At 33.7% G+C, this 18,708-nt stretch overlaps 1 protein-coding gene across 1 annotated transcript; it reads right to left on the bottom strand.

Moving 5' to 3' along the window:
- Positions 1-1,217: 1,217 nt before the first annotated feature.
- LOC120344561 (integrin alpha-M-like) lies at positions 1,218-13,060 on the bottom strand. The gene is made up of 10 exons (XM_039413843.2): positions 12,684-13,060; positions 7,210-7,286; positions 6,764-6,933; positions 6,216-6,333; positions 5,627-5,807; positions 5,016-5,079; positions 4,605-4,747; positions 4,249-4,354; positions 2,315-2,420; positions 1,218-1,840 (listed from the first exon to the last, which is right to left on the bottom strand). The coding sequence occupies exons 1-10, from the start codon at positions 12,929-12,931 to the stop codon at positions 1,725-1,727; spliced, it is 1,329 nt and encodes a 442-aa protein (XP_039269777.2). The 5' UTR covers positions 12,932-13,060; the 3' UTR covers positions 1,218-1,724.
- Between the last annotated feature and the right edge of the window lie 5,648 nt (positions 13,061-18,708).

The following is an 18,708-nucleotide window of genomic DNA, read 5'->3' as shown; positions in this document are numbered from 1 at the left end:
AGTCCATAAGGGATTCCTGTTTTTATCATATAAACCTTCAAAGAACTTCTGTCAAATGATGGATCATATCTGACTCAATGCTGACCATAGCAATTTCGGGGCTTGCTTGTTTGCATCGAAGATATAGAAATAATAAAGCTGTAAACCTTTTCTACCAAATAAGTTTGTGATTCAAACCCAATTTGCATACCTCCTTGGTGAGCTACCAAAACATCGATTTGACTAAGCTTCGTTGAAGACATTTTTGTTTTTTCAAATTTGAAGGTTCTTTGAGAACAATTTTTTTTCAAAGCTTATAGATTTGGAAGTACTGTTTTGTCTAATTATTGTGCGCTCAAATATTAATATTATGTATATAAGTATAATTTTGACCATAAAATACTTTCACCTGACTTAGAAAACTTTTTCTCGAATTTCTTCAAAATATTTTTTCAGGAAAGAAATTGAAACGCTTTTTGATATTGTTACTAGTGCCCTCAAATTCAAGGCTCTGTAAGTGTTATTAAATTATCTGTTAAGTGTTATTGCATTATCTTGCAGTATTATTAAATAATGAGTTCTGAATAATGATTCAAGTTGCATCCATATTTTATACTTACATACATACCACAGTCTTCCTTACCTACATAGATTGTGCAGTGTGAACAACTTTATTATCCAAGACGTCAGGGCTGGATTTAAATTAGGCAAAACAAGCACGTGTTAGGGCACCAAGAAAAGGGGGACACGACAGAAATTTCCATAGTCGAATTTTCAATGGCACCTCAGTATTTAATAAAATGTTTATAGTTGGTCAAATGTTCCATACCTCAATATATGCCCGGTTGAAATAAATATTTGCCTATTTTTCTTTTGCAATCATCATCCTAAATGCTTGTAGGCATAAGAATTATTTCCTAAAAATATAATGTAAATTAAAATCATAATTTTGCCATCAATCAGTAATGGATATTGAAACTGCTCAATTTCAGATAACATGAAACCTTAGTTATTATTATATATATATATGGTACCAAGGTCTTATGTGCTCAGGGCCGATAAAAGGCAAGACCTTGCTTTGACGTATAGGATTTTCTTATATGGTTGAGTTTTCAGTCAATCAACGAATTAATTGCATGAAAATGTTACTTACATTATTCTTGTCTTTCTTCCTAGTTTCAAGGATAGCATTGTTGGGTGCATACTTCTGTATGATTGACTACACAATGGCGGATATCCATTATATAAAAACAAAGCGTTGATCCGTAGCAAATGATTCAGTTGCCGCGATTGCAACGATTGGTTTCGAATGAAAACGCAGCCCATTGGCACCAACTAGTGGTTCTTAGATAGTTGTAGTCGAAAACGAAGGCTGTATTTTGCCAATACTGAATAAAGCGACACCTTTTCACCTAATGTCGCACTCAACATAACATATTCCGACTAAGGTAATAGATTACTCAATTATAAATGCGTCCATCTATCTTGTGTATATTCTTGTATATACAAAGTGCGATTTTGTAGTCCTTGATAAAATCTTCTGCGCATTTATGCGATAAATGTAGAATCGGTTATCTGGAGATCGACATCACGCGCCCGCATCGCTTTTCTGCAATATTCACACGTCATACACATTCAACCACATTATACACAAACAACAAGCAGGATACATGCAAACAATAAATTGTCTCTAACATTATTAAGTCATAATAGCAATATAAAATTCCGAGCCTATATTTTAATTGCTATAGCAACGATACAGACCCTATTGTAAGTACACTTACATTTTCGTCAAATGTGGATGAAAATCCCGTCTGGGCAAACTCAAAATTGTAATCTGCTGTTGATGACGAACCACCGCCTGCAAAATAAAATGATGAAATATTATCTTCCAAAAAAGATGTTACCAAAAAAGCCTTAATTAATCCTATATAATATAACTTGTTTTGAACCAACAGTAGCATATATATTTTTGTTTACATAACATAATACTTATTGTAGCCTATAACAGCATTCGACTATGTTCTATCATGATTACGTCACTGATTTCTTGTACAAACTAGGCTAACAACAGTGAAAGAATAGAACATTCAAAGAAAGAAACTGTTTTGAAATGCATAGTTTCAATATACATTGAATATTTTGATTTTGTAGGTAATCAGAAAACCGCGTTGAAAAATATTATTCATGGGTTACTCTGTGTATATAAAACAAGAAGTGCAAAGTACTTTACGGAGTCCCAGAGCATAGTCATTATCAATTATTTGATAATAAATAACAAGAGCAATATCAGAAAAATTGATGACGGCATAAAAACATCGACAGACGCACTCACCTTCTAATACGAAATTGAGAATGTTTTCTTGCAAATCACTGACAAGCGATCCCAGTTCATCAAAGCTATCAACACTGTAAACTCTTTCTCTTACACCAGCAATTTTCTTAAAAAAACAAATGGCTTGAATAATTTGCAACTAGTATCATATATTTATTAGACACAAAATGGTCATTTGGATCGTTTAACCATATCGTTGTCACTTTGCGACATTGTTAGAGCTGAAAAATTGCTTTCTTCGTGGCTAATGCTGAACCAATCGATTTTTCATATTATTATGTTCTCAAAAAATATGTAGTCACTAGAAGGCTATTATTCCACCCGAAATTTTGCTGTTTTATTTCAGTTTTGGAGAACACTGGTATTTTTTCGGTCAAGCGTGTCCACTTACGTCCCCTCTATCCGTCGTTTTGATTTTGCGCTCACAGTGCTCATCCAAATGAGTGTGTGAACCGCATAGGTTACCGGTACCCTACTAGCTAATACAGTTAGTTATTGGACCTTCGCGGCTATATATTTGAACATTGGGCTTTTGTCACATTACTTATCATAAACAAAGCAAGTCCTGGTACAAACTAGAGATGTACCGATACCACTTTTTTCGCCGATACCGATACCGATCCGATACCAGCTGAAAACTCCGATACCGATACGCCGATACTACAAAAAGACCGATATCCCGATACTGATACTATGTAATTATTACTTAATTAGGAGTGCTGTATAGGGCAGATGGGTTAAAACAATGGTCTTTGAGCGTTGTTCATAGTACACATTATTTCAGATTGAAAAAAAGATATATATGTCACATAATATGAAATTAATGTTTGGTATCCATGTGCTTTAACTGATTAAGATACACTGTACAGTAACGCTAGTAATCTCGGTGTTCAATTGAAACTCATAAGCCGGGATGTCCAATTTGAATTTAATGTTAATATCGCGACCTTCGAATATCGTTATTCGTGTTTAAAAGAATATCGAATATCACCCACATATTCTAGAGCCACCGTTCTACGTTCAAATTAAAAGCATTTTTCAAATATTTTATTTCGTGGCTAATTGTAATCGTCGACGCAATAAGTCAAAGCCAACATGAAAGAATATCAATCAGCACCGACCAAAAGAAGGCCTACCTATAACCGTCGAGGATGTTTTTACACTTCACTATTTTATATTATTATACAATTGCTATCATATATTTTGAGACAGTCTAGGGCTAGGCGGTCATGTCAATATATCTATAAAGAAATTGTGTAGTTAAACAAAATTAATACCTGCGTAGAGGGATAAAAGTCCATGTGCCGTTAATAAGGACCCTAATTCCACTGTATGATTTAAAACTGGGTGCCTAATTGCTTTTTGTTGTGTGCCGTGTTGATATATTTCTTCATAATTACTATGTAATATTAAAAATGTCAATATAAAAGTTTGACAGCGAAAATAGCCAAATTAGTTGAGCTAATTTGGCTGATAAATAGCTAAAAACACGTGAATCCTATTCTCTCGCGGGGGTGGGGACATGTATGGCTCTTAGTTCACAATCTCTTCGGACAAAAAATAAATTAAAAAGTAGTATTCCAACTTATCTTTTAAAACATTCTGGATCATATCAAAAAGGTTAATATATCGGAAATATCGGCCTTAATCTAACCGATACCGATACACGGCTGATACCGATACACGGCTGATACCGAAAAAATGGCCGATATTGCCGATACCGATACATCGGTACATCTCTAGTACAAACCATTCAGTTACCATTAAATGTTTTCATATATATAGTCTATAAACCAGCAACGTACAAGTAGCCTATACGAAGTTCTTGACTTGCATAATATATTGAATGCCTAAACTTGATTAGGTATAGCCTATATGAGTAGTTCAATTTTAATATCAATGTAGCATAGGATGAAATCAAAATATATACACACCCGTAGTTCCTTTTTGTCTGCTTGGCCAACTCCAACTGCATACGTCGTAATTCCTAAGTTACGTAGTGCGTCTGCGTTAGGCTTGATTAGCTCTCCGTCATTAGATCTATAAAATATAAGAGTGCAATGCTCGAATATTATGTTGACACGAAGATCAAATGACAATGACAGGAAGACTTACCGGTAACGTTAAAAGAACTGTACCAGACGTCATTGTCTCAGTGTTCTTATCGATAAAACAACAGCAAAATTTGGGTCAAATATCGGGTCAACTAGATTGAATTTATCCGTAGTCCATTTCGTGTTCAGTAAGCAATTGTAAATCCACATGAATAAATAGCCTATGTAGAACTTACTTCCCATCAGTCATTAGAAACATTAACTGTGCATTCTTAGAACTTCCAAATCTTTCTGAAGCTGTGAAGTCTGATTTTACTTTTTGCAGAGCACGGCCGGTGTAAGTTGTGTATTTATGAATCTTTATTTTATTTACAGCTTTCTGTAATGAAAGCATCAGTTTTAAATATGTTTTCATAACTTAACCTATAGTTTATACATTCAATACATTATAATAATATTTATAGCTGTATTTTACTCTATCTAACTGAATTAATAAAAAGAATGTGATTCAAGCTCAGCTTTGTAAGCAGACAAACCCAAAATTTGGCCCAGAATTCTAGTCTTGATCTAAAGTTTAGATTGGTTCGCATTTTTTTTTAAGTAAAATAAATCAAAAATATTTAAACAGGATAAAAATGCATTCTCACCGCGAAATCTTTATATAATGAATATCTTCCTAATTCAACTTCTGTAATTATATGCTTCTGACGTCTGAAAGGTAAATAAATTTCGTGTTATTCAATTGAAAATATTTTATTATGAGAACATCCAGAAAAATCAATGTACTTGACTGCAACGTACGGGTGCTTAGTATTAAAATATATTCTAAATTCGTTCAAATAAATCTATGTAAAAATCTTATATTGTTTTTATGGCATTTCATTTATCAATACCAGTGAAATTTCTTCAGTCCATCAATCAAATTCTTGATTTTATTTATATCGTTTGCAAATTATTTTTGATAAATTTTGGCTTCTTGTAAGCCTTCTTAGATTCGAGATTCTATACTATTTCTTATCTTTTTTTTTATATGGGAACAGAACTTGATTGTTATCTTCCAATTACAATATTGTGGAAAAGAGTAATTATTTGAAGATAAATTACGAATTCGCGAGTTTTTAATGATTTGCATTTTAGGACGAGGTGTCGAATAAGCTGTCGATAAAATATAATCAAAATTATCACGAATGAATCTGAGCCTTTTTTCTAATCACAATTAAATATCCAAAAAACAATAATATACAAGCCTATTAGATACCTTCCATCGCTGTACCAATGTGAGTACTGAACAATGCCGATTTGGATGAGCCCGATTCGCATTTGATATTTCAATAACTTGGTAACATTTTTCACCCAGTCTTTTACTTTATCAAAATGTCCTTCTACAGACCCAGAACCGTCAAGAACAAACATAACATCAACTGTCTTCTCTGGACATTCTGAAAACAAAACAGAAATAACGAAATTGCGAGTTTTTATGAAAGTAATTTTCTGTTACAAACATCGATGACCATAAAGATTCATCGACTAGATAGAAAACCATAATTCCCCTCGCATTGTCCGCACCTGAATGTAATGTGTATAACGAGCCACATATTTCTCAAAATCACCAAGAAAGATCTTTCTGTGTCGGGCTTGACTATAAATGATGAATCCGATTGGTTCTATAATACCATATATACTAGCAATAGTTGATGAAAAAATTCAAATTCGAAACATTTTGGAGAAAGGTACAAAATATTCCGTTCCGTCTGGTAAACTGCAGGTCAAAAGTGAACTCAGATCAAATCGGAGAAAAAATTTCGATCACAGATACAGTCAAACATCTTCAGCTGTTTTTAACTTACCTGCTTTTGCCGAATGCGGATCCATTTTCCAATTCCGTCCATAATTTTTTGAAGTATAACAAAAGCCCGGGCTGTATTTGTCTGCTGTACACTCTTGTTCCCGTCCTGGTGAGCAGGCCTGTATATATTTTATCATATATTTATTTTTTAAAAAGTATAATTTGAGAAACTGAATTTATGCATTGAACTAAATTACACCAAGCTTACTCAGAACTAATAGTAATTACTAACAATACGTTTGTTAAAATGAAGTGAGAGGAATATGAATTTTAAATGACTCGCAGTTTTGGTATCTCATGTGAAATCAGAATTAATCTACAATACCCTCTAAAATAAATTTGACAAATATAACAGAATTTTTTTTTAAAAACAACGTGGTACTCAAATGCAATGAATATATTAAAATCCAGAAGAGAAGAAAATGTTTGAAATTACATCCAATCGGAACTTCTTTCAGACTGCACATTTCTGTTTATGATTGTTAACATTACCAATTACGAACTATTACGTAATTGTATATAACAGAAAAGTAACATGCGTTTGCTTACCGACATTTGTCCGTCAGGTGCCGCAGCTAAGCTTGCCCCCAGGCCGTCTCCTACTTGTGGAGGAGGATGCGCTGGACTGCATGTGGGATGAACAGATGATACAGCAAATAAGGCTGCTTTGACCGGACAAGAATTCACTGAGCCCGTTGGTTTGAACTTTGGTTTCTCACCTGAACCCAAAAAATTGTTTTGTGTAATTTGCTGATGAAATAATCAAGAAAAAAATTTAAATATCGACAATGGTTTTGTTATTAAGAGTTTAGTGACCGCATATAAAATTACTGTTGCAAAAAAATGATTTGATAAACAATGCCTAATTTACAACTTGACTGCCAGAAATATTACTACTATTTTCGTTATAGTATGACGCATCAGAACGTCATGTTTTGACAGCAAGAAAATGAAAATTGAGGAACTAAGGAATCGATATATTAAAGCATACATACCGACTTTTGGTTTTGTCATCGCTTTTTGTAACCCCGGATTTGACGGATCTGTCATACGAGGAGAACCAACAAAAATTCTGAAACAGTAAATAATTATTGCCTAAATATGCAGCATGCATTCTCTCGATACGATTATATTTATATCAACAACGCTATTTTACCTGCACCCCGCTAGAAACCTCTGTATTGTTTCTGCATGAACCGGTGCACACATATATATGTCTACACGTAAAAAATGAACCAAAACGCGCTTAAAAATATAGTTTTTTTTCCTAGTATCAAATTAGCGTTTTCCGCGCCATAAACGTTGCGGCGCCATAACACTGTTCATAATTTTTAATCACATTATGAGTATCCATGTCCCTAAAATATATCGCCCAGTTTTGTCAGAATTTGTCTTCATACAGTGAAGTTCAAGAAATATGGTTATATTCATTATCACGTAATGAAACTTCATGACCTTATGGTAAAACGCTGTGTGTTGTATTTGCCAAACAATCAGTTCCGGACTTGATTTGCAAAATTGTACCGGTAACAAATGACCTTACACGCATGATGGCAGAAAATATTCAAATATTTAATTTTTCTATTGAGCGAGAAAGAGTATGAAAAAATGACATGCTCGTCCTAAAACAGTTTATAATTTTCGGAAATTGTGTGTTAATTTGACGGTGCGCTTGCTGCATATAATAATATGATATAGACTAGAGATGTACCGATACCACTTTTGTCGCCGATACCGATCCGATACCAGCTAAAAAAGCCGATACCGATACCGATACGCCGATACTACAAAAAGGCAGATATTACCGATATTCCGATACCGATACTATGTAAATATTACTTAATTAGGTGTGCTGTGTAGGGCAGACGGGTTAAAACAATGGTCTTTGAGCGTTGTTCATAGTACACATTATTTCAGATCGAAAAATGATATATCACATAATATGAAATTAAAGTTTGGTGTTTGCTTCAACTGATTAAGATACACTGTACAGTAACGCTAGTAATCTCGGTGTTCAATTAGAAAACTCATAAGCCGGGATGCCCAATTTGAATTTAATGTTAATATCGCGACCTTCGAATATCGTTATTCGTGTTTAAGAGAATATCGAATATCACCCACACATTCTAGAGCCGCCGTCCTACGTTCAAATTAAAAGCATTTTTCAAATATTTTATTTCGTGGCTAATCGTAATCGTCGACGCAATAAGTCAAAGCCAACATGAAAGAATATCAATCAGCACCGACCAAAAGAAGGCCTACCTATAACCGTCGAGGATGTTTTTTTACTTTACTATTTTATATTATTATACAATTGCTATCATATATTTTGAGACAGTCTAGGACTCTAGGCCCTCTAGGGCTAGGCGGTCATGTCAATATATCTATAAAGAAATTGTGTTGTTAAACAAAATTAATATCTGCGTAGAGAGATAATTGTGTCGGAATTTAGTTTATCGATGTCGTCGGACTAAATGACACTCGTACTTGACGACAAACAGTCAGAATTTATACCCGTGCCAAAAGTCCATGTGCCGTTAATAAGGACCCCAATTCCACTGTATGATTCAAAACTGGGCGCCTAATTGCTTTTTGTTATGTGCCGTGTTGATATATTTTTTCATAATTACTATGTAATATTTAAAATGTCAATATAAAAATTTGACAGCGAAAATAGCTAAAAATACGTGAATCATATTCCCTCGCGGGGGTAGGGACATGTAAGGCTCATAGCTCACGATCTCTCCAGACAAAAAATAAATTAAAAAGTAGTATTCCAACTTATCTTTTAAAACATTCTGGACCATATCAAAAAGGTAAATATATCGGAAATATCGGCCTTAATCTAACCGATACCTATACATGGCCGATACCGAAAAAATGGCCGATATTGCCGATACCGATACCCGATACCGATACATCGGTACATCTCTAATATAGACATGACAACTATGTAGAATGTGAATGGGAAATTTGCAAGAAGACAACACTCGGTCACATACGGATATGTGGTTAAATAACGCATTCCATATTGAATCCATCAAATCGAAAACCTATAGATTTGTTTATTATGATCAGTCATCTTGGTATATAGGCCTTTGGAGTGATAGGCGAAGGTGCTCATCAGGGGGTAGCAATTTTCAGTGGTTATGTGAGATCAAAACGACTTTGTCAAAATGCTATTTTTAACGCTAAAATGGCACTTGTTTTGGTTGTATGTGATCGTGGACTTTTTATTTTTGTTACATGCTTTTTGAAAAACCATGTAAAACAGTCAGAAGCAAAACATATTTGTTAAATCCTCACTCGTGCAATCGAAACCCCAGACTTTTAACATTTGAACAATAAGTTAGTATGAAAAATAAGCTTTACAATATAAAATGCATGGAAAAATATTATACATGCATATTCAATAAACTAAATATATGTACAATTTCTCACTATGTATTTCTTATAGTATCATCAGTGAATGTTAACTATAGTGGGAAACCTTGTTACGTCATAAACAATATTGAATAAATTGCGCATTTTTATCAATAGATACAATCTATAATGTAAACTCGATTTTTCGTTCTTTTTGTCTTTAAATCAATTTTTTTTTGTCTCTTAATCATTTTGTCTTCTGTATTAAACGGCAGATATGACTTACTCCAGCGCTCACAGCATATTTTTTTTGTGCTATACAATAACATATAATACTGTCATTCTTCTGAATATCTGTTCAAATATTTGAACAATCGATCTACGATATAATTGAACATTCAAATAAATAAAATATCAGAAACAAACAGTATGGATTTACTAATACATTTCACTCAACATTTTATTGTAAACATTCTTACATTTAATCCATACTTTAGTGTATATGTTTGTTGTTAATAAAACACTAGTATAAAAAGTTTATTATAAAATTTATTTAAAAATAGTTGACTTTGTTGCTTTCTGCTTCAAGTAATGCAAATGAGTGGGGGATACCCCGTTCATCTCGCGGTCCTATGGCTATTTAAACGCTAGTAATTATCTATCTCTAATAAGTGATGTTAATTAGATAACTCGTCGAATTTAGATGGTTCTTGTCATCCATAACAATAGTTCCGAAACTAAAGTTCCCGATCTTTTTAAATTATATATTAGAACTTCTGGTGCCATTGCTAGATAGACAGCTTTGGTTTCCATGGTAAAACTGTGTGATTATCATTTTCTCCATAATTTCTTTACGTTCGATTTTTTACTGGTTGGAAAGTAAACTTGACTTCCCACGCGACATTTTTTAGGTCAAAAATGGGCGCTCCAGAATTATGTGTACCAATATCGAGGTACCGGTAAACAATTTTGTTCGCCTATTTTACATCTAGTTGTGTAAAGGGACTGAAACCTATGGGCAGGGGGGTATTCACTTAACTATCACAAACAGTCCCCGAACCCGGAATAAAACTAAAATAAGGAAAATATGAATAAATTTATGGCCTAACCCTAATCTGGTACACATACTACGGGGTTACCCAAAAATGAAACAAAGAGTAAGTAGTGTTACCTCTATAGCTATTGCTTTAAATGTGACAGATCAATTTATTGTCAAAACAATCATTTAATATTAATTTTGATCATCTACTAACATGTTATCAATCTAAATTCAGTCTCATACGTAAAGTTTAAATGACTTTTAGCTGTCTGAATACTATATTGCTTTTACAGTTTGTTTGTTTTTATTTGTTATGTCACGCCAATCCCTCGTTTAGAATATTTTATTGCCAAGTTATTTACTTTAATGTTTCTGTTGATGGGTTTGAAATTGCACTATTGCTTTTTAAGTTATCAATAGGTAAGTATTCCTATTATCTTACGGGAGGTAGTACTGATATGGCAATTATGTGATCTCATAAATTAACACGGAACGTGTTAACTAAGGTGTGATTTGAGGTAATTGAAAAATAATCATCATTATATTTACCAGATATTTTGTTGATACCGTCTGATAGTTCAGTATTGTGATCAGCTCTTGTCAATTACTTGAAAGAGCAATAATATATTCTAGCCTTATTTAAAAATAGCAATTCGAGGCTATAGGTGTGGGTGGTATGCCATATGACCAGTAACCAATATATTTTTTATTCATTTAATAAGTTCCCTCCTCATTTCTTTTATTCTGGATTGCGTTGGAGTTAGGTCTAATAAGCCATTGGATTAAGCGCCCTACGAGCACCTGCTACGTATACTTGTGCGAGTCTCCCCTCTTTTGTTTTCGGTGATTGCCAAATCGCATAGAAGCCTAATCATTAAACTGATTTGAAATTTTTTAACCGATTTACTTTACTTTATTTACTTTTCCATGCAATGTTACAATTTTCAAAACTTCACTGATAAATATATTTCAGTCTGGCCAATTTCGATAGTCAAGACTCAAGATATCAAAACACGTCAATTTTATAACAAAACCGCAACATCATATCACTGTAATTTTGTGGGAATATAAATTAATGATCACAACATATTTAAAGTCGAAGTATGAGTCATTGAGCATGTTTCCTCAAGTATTATATTACCGACAAATATAAAAATAAAAAATACAGTATGAGGAAATGAATTTTCTGATTTTTTTTCATGTGATGTTTCATTAAAACGTTCATACATACTATAGAAGTATTATGATTTGAAGGTGTCGAAGATCAGCAAGCTTTCATTTTTGAGTTATAGTCATTGACATTAACCTGTGTGATTGAACCATTTGTATCGATTTTGTCGGTTTCATATTGCTTCACGAAACATGACGATATTACAATATGATGACATTTTAGATATTTTCTTAACTGACGATGAAGACATGTGATGATTGCGCGTTTTAGACTTTGGTTAGGTATAGTATAGCATAGAAAAAAAAACGTAAATTTACATTATATTTCTATACGACGTGTTACACCATGAGACGATGGACATATTTCCCCCTAAGGAGTTCCTCCCAAAACTACGTCTCTTCTCAATGCGCATGGGTTCAAAGGGATGTATTGTTTTCTGAAAATACCTTAATTTTGTGAATTTTTTTGAAACTTATCAGTTCGCTCTGAAATATGAACGTTACGAATCCTGTCGCCGTCGAAAATCGTCTACAATTTTCAGCATTGATGCGATCAAGGGATTGCCGCTTCCAGCCTAACAAATAACGACTTTGTCGAATGAAATCATCCATTATCAACTAGAATTCTATGTCCACTACAGCTATGCTGTATCATCACATTGTTGGGCATGATATTCTGATCGTGCTACGCAACTCATTGAACATAAGGCTATGCTGTACCGCGATAACCTTCTACTAATATAGTAGTCTCGTATTTATGTGTGTCAATGATTGCTACTACTGATATTTTTGGAAGTATGTGTAGAACCTTCCAGTACAACTTAATAAACATTGAAATCCTTGTCGTCGATAGGTATTAATATAAATCTTTAAACTATGATAATATATGATACTTACTTTGAATTTATATCTCCATTACTTGGTTGCATAACATTCATACTGTATCCATAAAACGAAGGTGGAATATTTGAGTCAAGTTGTGGTATCGGTGATCCAGGTACCGATTTACCAAGATTCTGAAGCACTGGCGACGTCATAAATTTGGCATTACGTACAGTAAGATCCAAATTGAATCCGAAAGATGAAGAGCAAAATATAGCAGCAAGAACGAAGCAGTTACGTAAGATTGTCATAACTTTTCTCATTGTGATACTAATGTATATAACAGTTTATATAGTCTGAAAACTCCCACACTGTTTTCAAAACTATAGAGCACCTTTTCTTGCCTGATAGTGAAAATTTTTCTTGATATATTCCAAGTAATGAAGACTATAATATATAAGTAAATATTCCTGAAAAAATCATAACAATGAACTATGATCAAACAGCTTACTTGATATATAAGTTTAACTACTAGTACTTACTGGTAAAACACGCTACCAGGTGCTTTGAAGTCAACTGCTTGTAAGTAGGTATTTGTTACAAAACCTATATAAAGTGGGAGAATTGCAAATGGTATTTCTGAAAATAAACTGAAACCCTGCATGTTTTCTATCGCTGTAATGATGTAAAAATGTCCAGGCAATGAACAGAATAGTTGCCACAATTGAATTTTTTCATTTTATTTGAACCATCGTTATATTGCATGATGGTCCCAATTGAGGAAATTGGTAATATCCAGTCACAAATGAAGCACGTGGATGCTAGTGCGAGTTTGTGCCAAAACATTGCATGCATTCAACGACCTGTCAATTTGAAATTTGTTTATACATTTTTGGTAAATTGTCCCAAAATTGTATGTTGTCGTCAATTTTGAAATTTGCCTCTTTTTGAAAAATTTGTACCTTTAAACAATAATTTAGGTGCCCATGTTTAGAGAAATTTTCCTCGTACTTGGCTGTCTGTTTCCAAATTGATCGAGCACTTCCTCGCATTAAATTCAGCTTGTTGGAAATTAAGCGGAAATATTTACTATAGTCAACAGTCATCGTGGTGCAATATATCTCTCTAGCGCGAATCATGGCACGACGACCCACAATCAAGTGCATATTGAACAAATATAGTTCAATTGCTTTTTTTCTGATTTATTGATATTCCTATTTATAAGTCTATATGAAAGTCAACACTTGATATATTAGGCATAAGAAGTTTTTATCCCGAGATAGAGGAAAGGCGATAAAAGGGCTTAAAGATGAGGCATCTCTCGTCCGGTTGCATGTCCATGTTGGGTATAGGATTAGTTAGACAGTTATTTGTTTCAGATGCATAGACTTAATATTGCAATTATATAATTCACAATGAGCTAAAGCCACATATTTCATATTTATATGATTGAAATATCTCCACCTCAAAGTCAAAATTTTGGAAATACACTGAGTATATCTCATAATTCCACCTTCCCTGTCATCTGACTAAAGCTATATCCTGGTTTAGCGACATTGCTTTACGATGATGAAACGTACCAGGTACCGGAACGCACTAATATTTTCGATCATTTCCCTAGGTATAGAACTATAGATTACCTGAATCATTATGAGCAATTGGTCATCTGCTTTTTGAATTTCCGTTCGACAAAGCAAGTCATTATTTATTATATTTCAGGGATGATTACGTGTTAATAACTGGTTGAATATTTTTTCAAATAATAAAACGGATAATTCTCGTTATGCGAAATTGACATATAAAACGTAATTAAAATGTCAAACACCTAAAAATACTTTATTATCATGATGTTATTCCTAAATTTTGACGTCGAAACATTTTATTTATTCGAAGTGCTAGCATGAAAATATTAAAAATATGTCATTTTAGTCAGCGTTCTTAACTTATCATTTTCCTAAAGTACAGTCTTATGTATCTTTCGATACCAATTTATACGATACACAATAAAATCTGTAAATAAGTAGAAGATAAGATTACCTAAACACCTCCATCATTTATAGTTGCAGACCAAAGCAAAGATATAAATGCAAGTAACCGACTGACCAAGAAATTTTCTAAATATAAGCAATATATTCGAGCATATATTACTATATATACGGCTTTAGCCTATGCACGACAATTTATGACACTGCTTCATTACACCCCAATATCCCCCACTATTGAGAAGGCAACTAAAATGGACACTGGTGTTATCTATCTATCCTTCTTTCTATACGTAATGAATAGTAGTTGCTAATATCTTACATTCACAGACTTGTTGCAGGAATATCATGTAATAGTACACCATTCTACAACGTATTGTCGTCCAACCAATTTCCTGTCGTTTTGGGTAGCTCTGAAGCTATTATCGAAACTGATATTCTATAGTCATCCCCTTTATTATTTACCGAATCACGCAAAGATTGCAATTTATATATACACTATAAATGGAAATTCAACGAGAAAAGATTATTTGTAGCTTCACCGTTGTCGTTGGAAGATGTGGTGATCTCAACAACAACGAATTACAATTACAGGTACATGAAAGTTAATTCGCCGAGTATTTTTCATAGTAATATGAAATTGATTAACAATTGCAACGCGGATTATTCGTTCATATATTTCGCCTTTTTCGCCAAATTAGAACCAGATGTCAAAGCATTACGCTTCAACATAGGCAGAAAATTGTTACTTTTTTGCTTTGTAATAATTTTACAAATTCATGACATTTCACGTTCTAGGTGTCTTGCGTATGCATTGATGTCAATTGTAATTGTGATAATTGGTTTAGTAAAACATCAGTAACTAAATTAATCGATATCAAATTTGTTCTTTAGTTGTTGGTTTAACAAAATGTAAATCTACGATACGAGCTTTGGTTCCAACAATACTCTATGCAAAAGCCTAAAAGTACAATAAAATGTTTCGATCGAAAATTTTCTAAATTATCTTGGCCTGATCCGTTTATCACAACCATAAGGGACGTGGCGATCTATAAGAGTCAATGTCAATATGGTGAGGCAGTAATGGTAAAAATACTGGTGAAGTGTTCGAGGTTTTCATGTTAAAAATGTAAATTTGACTATACATAAGTTTGAAATTTGATTAAGTATACTAACATGAACATTTCTGACTGACTATATATATCAGTGGTTCCCATGTTAATGTTAGTATACTTAATTGGAGGTTGCAGGTGGGAAATTGAATGCTTCTCTAAAAAAGTACGCACAACAACACAATTCTTAAATATTACACGATGAAAATCACAATATATGCCATGAAGCGGAAAAAGATTCCCATTCAATTAATCAAAACTTTAGTAAAATATCACATTGTTGGGCATGATATTCTGATCGTGCTACGCAACTCATTTTGATCTTTGGTCGGCCGATTACAACCTCACAGGCATGTCTCGAACGAACACCAATGCTTTAAACGTTACGCAAAAAGATTTTCGTTGCAGAGCCGCACAAGAGAACAGTTTTTATTCAATTGTCTCTGAGATATTGGGTAGGCACGCGCTCTGATGAACAAATATTTGACCCGTTCCTCCATTCTGCTAAATTGTTAATAAAAGGTAATGGCTTATGTGAAAATGAAGTATATATATTCATAGTAGTAGTATATATTTACGATCATAGTCATCTCGGCGACATTCCACGTTTTTAACGAAAATTTTTGAGCAAATGCCGCAATGAGTTTTTTGCACTAAGACCATCTCCAATGGTTCTATGTAGCCCCATGAAATGAAGCAACATATTTCAAATACCCATTTGCTTATCAGTTTGCTAAAAAAAAATGCAAAATAAAAGCAGGATAAGATTCGACAACATGGGCAATTTCAAATGAGTTCAAAGGTGATATCAACTGCGTCTTTTGTAGATGTCCTGCGAATAGCAAGAACCAAAAGTTTCATAACATCGGAGGGACATAAATGAAACTTTGTCTCGTAGAGTGTGATGATATTCTGCCGAGTAAGTCTGCGCCGTCAAAGATGAACGGATCACCTTGTCCAATAGCAATGCGCATTATCAAAAATAGATTCAGACTTCCGGTCTATCATGTAAAAAAAACAGCAAAATTGATATGGACGGTGTAATGTGATGAAAACTTTGATGCGTTTTTTTGGAATTTTAAGCATTGAATTGTTCTTTTCGATGGATAAAACTGATTTTCTTTACATGGATCGTCACTGTCTTGGGATGCTAGACGGCGCAATGAATGTTCTCATGGGGTTTCAACCTCTACACCAATTGCAAGCCTATATCATAGAAAGTCATACCAATTATTATTGACAGGAAAATTATTCTTTTTAAATAATTCCATATGTAATGGGAAATAACAACTCAGCCTAATCGAAAGTGGGAAATTGAGATAAAAAAGTTGGGAACCCCTGATATAGATCATAGATGCTACCGTATGTTACGGACTATAAGCCGCACATGGTTATAAGGCGCATCGTCAATAAATGGCATAGTTTGGGGTTTTGTCTATAAATAGGCGCACCGGAATATAAGATGCAATAGGGTTACAGTACAAACCACAGTAAACACTAAAAATCTTATATTTTTATGGCTATTGTATTATTTTCGAAGAAAAATGGCGGTTTGTTCATAAAACGGGTACTGGTTTCAAGTGCGTGCAATATGTCATAAAGCACTATCAGATCCATAAATTTCGCGCACGAACGATTTTTGAGGGAAAGGAAATTTAGAGTGCATCTTATGGCCCGTGAAATATGGCATTATGGAAAGCAAATAGAAAAATATGTGCAACTTCATCTGCGCGAACTCAGTCGACATCTGGGATCCAGCTTTCGCATTCGATGAGCTTCACGGACTTTCGGAAAACATCACATAAAATAAAAATAAAATAGTAATGGCCTTCAAAAAGCACTGCTATAGTTATCTTGTAAAAAGTTAAAAGTTGTTGGTCCTATATTAATGATCAATTTTGTCGTAACCCTGAAACAACAATAATACACCAACGTGATCTACAGGCCTCTTTCCTAAGGTTAGCCAATAAGCGACTTTCCCTTTTACAAATCCGTATCGCAAGCTACATTAAAACGTATTGTCTGTCGGCTAACGCTTCTGACCACCGCAATTTGTAAATGCCCTTCTGTTTTAACATCTAATCTAATTAGTTGACTCATTCAGGAAGATATGATTTAACGTGGTAGCCAATACCTAGTCAGAGGAAGTGACCATAATGACCGACGACAATCCATAAAACATATTGGGGAATAATCGGAATTTTACATAAGATCTGCCTACATCGCTGTTGATAACACACAAGTATTCTGTGGAACACACGTATCTGGCTTAGGATGTTACCAAATTCCCTTTCTGATTCAGGATAGAAACCCAACAACCGAGCGATGTTTTGATATATTATTAAATCGGTCTTGTATAGGATAGATCGTAATTTTTGGTACAAAACTGCATTTTCTATCTAAATATTAAAGCGCTGTGCTAAAGTTTTACTTCATTCTAATCTCAAACCGGATTATATAATTCAGATTATTTAGCAAATCATATAAAGGATTGCTCGAAATGCATATAAAAAAAAATAAATACACACCTTCCAATATTCTGTAAATTTCAATAGAGGCATATGCGCCGCTATTATAACAATGACAAGAACAGGTGCTCATACTCCGATGAACTTAACAAACAAGTTATTTTGAATATACCTATAATATGACTCCACACAGCATTTGCGTGTGTTCGATATATACCATCCTGTTGTTTGTAAATAAGATTAACCTCTATTTCAAGGTAATGTAAACTCTTTTTTACCAAAGTAATAATACAGAAATTCAAAATTACAACAACGAAGTGATTGTGGACCTAAATCGCATTTAAATGCATTCTAGGTAATGGACGATTCTTACTAATTGTACGGTTTAATTATGTAAAATTCAAGTTAATATACAGTTTTTTTTCATTCAGTACAACAAGCCAAGTCACATCCGTTATGGTGCATTGATCTCCCGCTAAGGACAACAATGCTGCTGAAGCACCCGTACTGAAATCGTATAAATTGCAAAAACCAGTAA

The sequence above is a fragment of the Styela clava genome, chromosome 5 (genome assembly GCF_964204865.1).
Source record: "Styela clava chromosome 5, kaStyClav1.hap1.2, whole genome shotgun sequence".
NCBI classification, from domain to species: domain Eukaryota; kingdom Metazoa; phylum Chordata; class Ascidiacea; order Stolidobranchia; family Styelidae; genus Styela; species Styela clava.
Note: the sequence above shows the minus strand (reverse complement) of the source record. Positions and strands in the feature narration are given on the sequence as shown.

Coding starts and splice junctions, on each gene's coding strand:
- LOC120344561 (XM_039413843.2), bottom strand. CDS start 12,931: ATGAGAAAAGTTATGACAATCTTACGTAACTGCTTCGTTCTTGCTGCT. Junction 7,287..12,683: donor AATGGAGATATAAATTCAAA/GTAAGTATCATA, acceptor TTACTGTTTCAG/AATTTTTGTTGGTTCTCCTC. Junction 4,355..4,604: donor TTTCTAATGACTGATGGGAA/GTAAGTTCTACA, acceptor TATATTTTATAG/ATCTAATGACGGAGAGCTAA.